Source organism: Penaeus chinensis, chromosome 32 (genome assembly GCF_019202785.1).
Source record: "Penaeus chinensis breed Huanghai No. 1 chromosome 32, ASM1920278v2, whole genome shotgun sequence".
In the NCBI taxonomy this organism is placed as follows: Eukaryota; Metazoa; Arthropoda; class Malacostraca; order Decapoda; family Penaeidae; genus Penaeus; species Penaeus chinensis.
This window is the reverse complement of record NC_061850.1, coordinates 1,955,117-1,962,275: the sequence shown is the minus strand read 5'-3', so window position 1 is coordinate 1,962,275 and position 7,159 is coordinate 1,955,117. Positions and strand designations below refer to the sequence as shown.

Sequence of the window (7,159 nt, the reverse complement as noted above, 5' to 3'; positions counted from 1 at the left end):
TATATATATGTATTTTATATATATATGTATATATATGTATATTTGTGTATATATACATTTTATATATATATATAAATATATATATATAAATATATATATATATATATATATATATATATATATATGTATCTTTGTGTATATATACATTATATATATATGTATATATATGTATATATATATATATGTATATTTGTGCATTGGTTCAAGAAAGACAAAGTAAAACATGAGGTGAAGTTGAATAGCATGACCTTGCCCTGGCCTTGTTTTTTTGTTTTTTTTTGACCTTGTGTGTTTGGTCTTTTATGGCTTCTTTATTGTGTCATCCATTAGTCAGCGCCATGTTAGTTGTTGCAGGAAGTCTTTGGGTTTTTGCTTTGTGTTTGTGAGCAGTTTTGTGCTTCTGTTTAAAAAATGAGTTGTTCAGACATAGCACAAACTCTTTGTCATATTGATCATGTTTTCCATGAGCTAGCAAGGAAAGTTGATGAAACTGTAGGAGAGGAAAGCCAAGAGGGAATATGCGACTCGTATTACTTCTCATTACTTAGAGATGTATAGGAGTAAAGTGTGTCTTATATACCTACACAACTTTAGTAATTGCCAGTGAATCCATATAAGTTGCATATAATTTATATGTTATATAATTTTTTTTTCATGTATTATTATTATCATACCTTTTTTTCTTTGGTAAATGGATATATCAGGGTTGATTATGATTATGATTTTCGTCTTAAATAAATCTAGTCTTGTACAACTTACTCATCTGCATGAGTGTGTTACCCAGGTCTTAAATCCAGAACTTGGCTAATTCATGACACTGTCAGTGTCAACTTGAAAACATTGCCTAGTTGCTTGTCTTTTTTGTAATAGAATCACCCATCCCTTTGTATGCATTTACAGCGAGTTTAGTTGATTTTCTCAAATAGTATATCTTAATCTTGTAACAATTTAAAACTATCAATGCATGCTGTGTAGTGTGACTCTACTAAACTAGACAAAGTATATGAAGACTAAATATTACTTATTTATTATTTATTGTTAACATTTTCATATTACATATTATGAGAATTTTATTATATGCTACATAGTGCAAGGCTTTATTGAATCCTGATGAGTATTTGTTTTTAGTAATTCTGAGACTTACTGAAGTGAGAAAGTTCGCAGTAGTTCCAAAAGCAATGACGAAAATTGTAGTCAGCAATTCTCTAGAAGGTAGAACTCGGTGAATATCTTCCTCATGAGATAAATTATTCACATGTGGTGATAGGAATGTGTATTTTATAGTGATGTGTGAAGAACACCCTACAACATAAACCACTGGAAATAATATACTCTCTTTTTAGAACCAGTGTCTGGTTTTAATGGGTAGTTTGTTATAAACAAGGTGAACATCAGTGATCTTGATTGAGAGTATGACTTCCTTTGTTTTTATTTCGCACATGTATGCAAGCATGTGTGTGTGGCTCACTCTTAGATTGGTATTTACCCATCTGAGCCAAAATTCACTCTAAAGATGAGCTTTTCAATTGCAGAATGAAAACCTCCTCTATGTACACAATGAGGAAGGCTACAACCTCCTACAGAAGGTCGTGGGCATCAACAACGTGGAGATGGTCAGGTGGTGCCTCACGCGGAATGTGGATGTCAATCGAGGAGTTTGCTCTCTACCCCTTCATATAGCTTGCCTCAGAGGGTAAGAGAGACTTGTGGTCAGTTGGCTTGGCATGTGTTGCTAAACATTAATGTGTGATGACTTTTTTTTCTTCTTCTTCTTCTTCTTTTTGTTGTTTTTGACTTTTATTGATGTGAGAGATACTTAGTACATGAATTATCATATCATTATATGCATTTTCTTTAACCGTAATTTACTGTCACATTCACTAATGTCAATGTATGTTTTTTAGTCAGTATTGTGTATATATAAATAATTGATTATAGATAGTGAAGGTATTACTAGTTTATAATTTAGAGTTTTAATTATGCTCTTCCTAGCAAAAGGTTTGGCTCCTTCAATAACCGCACCTGTATGTACATTGAATAAAGAGTTGAGCTAATCAGACAATGACTACTTGGTATATAATTGAACAATTGAAAAAAAAACTTTTTCAGAAGAATTGTCTTTCTATGTAGAAGTAAATAAATAACAGTATTTTCCCTTTGATTACCAAGATATGAGGACTGTGTGGAAGTCCTGCTCAAACATGGAGCCAGAATTGATGTCGAGGCCCGGATGTGCTGGCCTGGGCCCCACAACCAGAACTGTGAGCAGCGTGGAAAGTATTGTAAGTTTGCAGTATGAGTTTTGCGGTAATGTTGAACAATGGTTTTAATTGATCTACATCTGTCTTGTAACAGATATAAAAATTTTGATGATGTTGAAATTGCATTCTTTATATTTGTATGCTTGTACAATTATATTGCGTCTAAATGATTATCTTTTTTTATTTATTTATTTTTTATTTCCAGGTGTGCCTGATGTGGCAATGGGAGACAGATCCAGTGATAAATTACAGAATGCTATATATTATGCCATAGATGGAGACCAGGTATTGATGTGCATTTTATTGGAATAGCTTCGTTTCAATATGGAATGCCAAAGAACCAATTGAAGAAAAAACAATAATGACATTTCTGTTACTTGCTAACAAAAGCAGCATTTTAACAAAAGTAGACAGTGGTGTGTCAAAGTTGTAGTCATTGTAATTTTACGCTGTTGGTATAGAAGCACTTTCACATTACCAGGAATCTCACTTTATGTATGAACTTAGGTCGACATACTGGAGTTACTGACCCAGCAAGGCGAGGACCACTGGTTACCTTGGCAACAGAAACGGCCGTTGCTCCACATTGCCTGTGAACGTGGAGCTTGGAACTGTGTTAGGTATTTAGTGTTAGAAAGGTGAGTTCAACAGTCTTTAAAGATGGATGTTATATTGACGTGAATTAGAACAGATGGAAGACCATGTTTTCATTTGTAAATACTTAGATTCATGTATAATATATTTTAGGGTCTTTTCTCTAGTTAACAACATACTTTATGAAAAACAAAATGCTCTGGAAATATTCTTGCATTTAAGGTAATATTTTAGGAAACAAGTGATTTCTGCTTACAGACTGTTAACAAATTCTTATGTATTCTTTGGGTGTATTCATATTTACACACTCATGAATAAGCTCCCTTCTGTTAACTTACAGGTCTGATGAGATCAACCAGTGCTATGATGAGTACTACCCCATCCACCAAGCGGCACTCCATGATCTTAAATTCCTCGACCTCCTCATACAGTGCGCTGCTGAGACAACTGTACGCACTTACACCCAACAAATGACCCTTCTCCATGTGGTTTTCCTGTTAGGCAAGAAGAGTGCTGAGGACACTTTAGAGACCGTAAAGTTGTTACTCCAGCATGGCTTGAAAGAACACATAAACACTGCTGACTCTTTGGGAAATACACCTCTCCATGCTCTTATTGTTCGGTGAGTGGTGTGTTGGTGTCCTTTGTGACTAAGTGTATATAGTAGTTGATAGAAGAGGATTTGGGATTCTTACTCGATCTTCATTAGAGCAAATTATATTTGTGTAATATGCATAATATCTCCTCCATTCACACCAGATATGCCCTAGAGGAAGCTCGCTATGGTTATGACCTTGATCCTCCTCCATGGAACAAGTGGGACATGCTCCATATTGTCAGATATCTACTCCAAAATGGGGCATCACCCAGTATCAATCAGCCAGGGAACTCAGCCCTGGCCTGTGTGCTGAGACATGTGCGTGACTGGGAGTTCCGCTATGAATTACTGGACATGTTATTACACTATGGTGGAAATCCCAACCTTGTAGGCAGGGATGGTTCGGTGCCTCTCATGGTTTGCTTAGTCCCTCTGATCAACAAAGATCCACTGCACCATTTTACCCACACAATGAAGGTTAGTTTTTTTGTTTGCTTGTTTTTTGTTTTTTTTGCTATTTTAATTTATCACAAGAGCTGTTTCTAGTACTCTTTGACATAAATATTGTAATTGTGTAGACAAAGGTGAGCCCATAGTATGTATCATGTTATTTAATGGAAATGAAATGACAACATGCACATCCAAAGGTGTTCCCAGACCATATATATATTGTTTGAGAACACTTTTGGATACACATGCCCTCAAATGTAATAAACATTTTGTAATCCATAAATACCCCTTATCATGATCCACAGGTATTCTACTTAAACTGTGTGAGGATACTGTGCAAACATGGTGCTAATCCGAACTGCTCATCACGGTCAAACCTCACACCTCTGCATGTCCTGATGTTCACTGCCAGTGAGAATCTCTCTCTCTCTCGAGAAGAGGATAAAGCAGGTGCTTTCACATTTATTCGGCAGCTACTTGTTATTCTTCTACAGCATGGTCTTGATCCCAATGTAAGGTAAGGTGTACATATATATTTTTGTGTGTGTGTGTGTGGGGGGGGGGGGGGTCTGCCTGCTTGTGTGGACATGTTTATATCAGATTTGTTCAAGTTGCTTCTCATGACTAGAATAGACTTTTTACATTTAGTAGTAATTTCACTTTTGCAACTAAAGTATTAAAGCATTGCCTACTTTCCTCATAAAGGTTCAGTCAGCGGACGCAACATATCCTGCTGTCTCTGATGGACATGGTACAAAATGCCAGAGCCCCTAGTGATCTAGACCATGTCTATGACTTGACAACAACCCTTCTGCAATATGGAGCCAATCCCAACATTAACATTTCTACGACTGAACCTATGATCTGCCATTCCCAGTCATCTGTCTTCCTAAAAAAGTCATCCAATCAGGTTAGCATCGTATAGTCTTCTTTCTCATAATAATTTTTTTTTTTTTTTTATTTATATTGCTTGTAGGTTTTTCATTTCTACACACTTGACTGTAAACATTATCCTTCAGTTATTATTGTAAAAGCATTGAACTGACCTGCACTATTCAAAATTTTGGGTTTTCCAAAAATCCACATTGCATTTTGTAATAGATGATATACATGTTATTTTCATTATGCTCATTAGATTATAACTATGAAATGTCTTATTATACAGAAACACCATGTTCTTTCCATTCTGTGTCTTATGCCTAGGTTCACTAGCCAGACTGGCTGCCCAGCCCTCTGTTTTGATTACATTGCAGTTACTTTCCTTCAGGCTTGCTGTTAGACTGACTTCAAGACATTTCAATGGAGTTATGATGGCATAATGATAAAAAAAAAACTTTTAAGGTGATCATAAACTATAGTTCCCTTAGTTCCCAAGATTGTGCATATAGACTAGACAGGTCCAGAAGGTAATAATATGACTTGGGTCTGGTAGGTCCCAGAGGCTTGTGGAATCACAGCTTCAGAAGTATTATAGCTGACTATGCTGCTCTTTTCCAGGTACTTTATTATTACGTGCAGCTGTTAATTAGGAAGGAAGAGCTGCTGATTGACCCAGACCAGAGGTTTGCTCGGCTGCTGCACCTCTACTACTTGGCCATGGACCACAAAGAGTTGCACCAGTGTCTCAAGATCCTGTACACTCAGACGTCACTCGTGCCCATGAAGCGTCCCTTGACACAGGTTCTGAGGTAGGTGTGAGGTTTCCTATAGAGGAGAAGTTTAAGAGATTTAATTAGAATGAGTAAAAAATCAGAGAATGGCTTGAGTGATTGTAAAGTTTATGCTCAGTGCTTTTTAACCCATATCTGCCGGGCCACGGCTATGGCGAAACGGCAGGATGGTTGCCAGATGTCACTGAAGTCAGTGACACCAAGAGATTTCTGATCCCATCATTGAGGGGATATTTGAGCTAGTGATTTGCAATGTTAACAGCTGTATTATTATTATTATCACTATTAAAAAGAAAAGAGGAAAAAAATGGGCCAAGTTAGCACTGCTAACCCCTTTGCTTATTATTAAAGATTTTTGTAACTTACAAAGGTGAAGGGATCCCCACATTATCATTGGAAATTGCAGGTATATAATCTACTACTTGATGTGAGCAGCAAGCCATTTCTCTTAAGAAAGAAAAGTTCCATTACATTCCATTTACCATAATCCATGAAGTCCTATTTGTTGTGATTGTGGCTTGCTGCATCCAGTGTGGTTAGTCCACAATTGTGTACAGGTTATCAGAAATGATGGTCTTTTTTCATGCTGCATTTTTTTATTATCAATGAGGCCTATGAAGTGCTCCCTAATATGTCCGGTATGCTTTGGAAACTTTTCTCCTGCTGCACCCAGTGACAGTGACCCCTAGTATTCTTGTAGACCCCTCTTTCTGTGTCAGTTGTACAGTTATGGTACCTTGCCTCTGTCTTCCTATGAATTGAATGTGTGTGGATTATGAATTCTGGTGCTGTTTGACACATTTCTTGTAACTAGATCCCCCATCTTTGCTCCCCTACATTTTCCCTCCACATACTATGGTTACCCCAGAAACGTGTAATGTGTCATGGTCTCTTTACCACTCATACCTCAAAATGCATTGAAATACAGATATTAAGTTGATAAGCAGTCTTTTCCTTTCACAAGAAAGGATATTACTTACATAAAAATGGGGGGTGAATGAAGACTTGTCCACATGAGCATCCATGTGTTGTTTGCTATTATTATAAATGCAAGGGACCTTCCCCAAGAGATAATTGTTTGTTTTGTACTTTGACCTTTTTCAAAATTAACTAATATTAATTTTACAAGTGATTTTTTCTCTTTTTTCAGAGACCTCTACACAAAACCCAGGACCCTGAAACAGATATGCCGAGTAATCATCTATGATTCCTTGGAGAGAAGAACCACCCAGAATGTTAATAAACTACCACTTCCAGGGATACTGAAAGACTACATTCTGAATTTTGATCCTTGAAGATCTAATGGGTAGAGCTTAGGATCAGTGGAATGTTTTATGAAGCTCCTCAGATAGATGACCTTGTTGAGAGGGCTCCAAGAGCATCAATAATAGATAGGTTGCTAATGAGCCTTGATATTCTCCTCTCTTGTTGATATGTGATTTAAGTAGGAAAAGGCTGCAGCCTAAACAGTGAGGTTTGTAGTAGCTTCCAGGTTTGTGTACGAAGCTATGGATTGCAAAAGCATCAGTGCTTATATTATGTCATGTATAATGTGATAAACATAAGTTGGTATTCTGTTGAAAAAG

The 7,159-nt window shown here is 36.6% G+C and overlaps 1 protein-coding gene across 1 annotated transcript in view; it reads left to right on the top strand.

The window, feature by feature from the left end:
* Positions 1-1,532: 1,532 nt before the first annotated feature.
* The window catches only part of LOC125042608 (ankyrin-1-like), a gene marked incomplete at its 5' end in the record, with an annotated part of 6,540 nt that continues 913 nt past the window's right edge, over positions 1,533-7,159 (top strand). Inside the window, 10 exon segments of the mRNA XM_047638365.1 lie at positions 1,533-1,693; positions 2,170-2,282; positions 2,467-2,546; positions 2,769-2,899; positions 3,196-3,477; positions 3,615-3,930; positions 4,209-4,420; positions 4,609-4,813; positions 5,401-5,591; positions 6,724-7,159. The exon segment at positions 6,724-7,159 is cut by the window's right edge and continues 913 nt beyond it. Coding sequence (XP_047494321.1) covers positions 1,533-1,693; positions 2,170-2,282; positions 2,467-2,546; positions 2,769-2,899; positions 3,196-3,477; positions 3,615-3,930; positions 4,209-4,420; positions 4,609-4,813; positions 5,401-5,591; positions 6,724-6,868 — 1,836 coding nt within the window.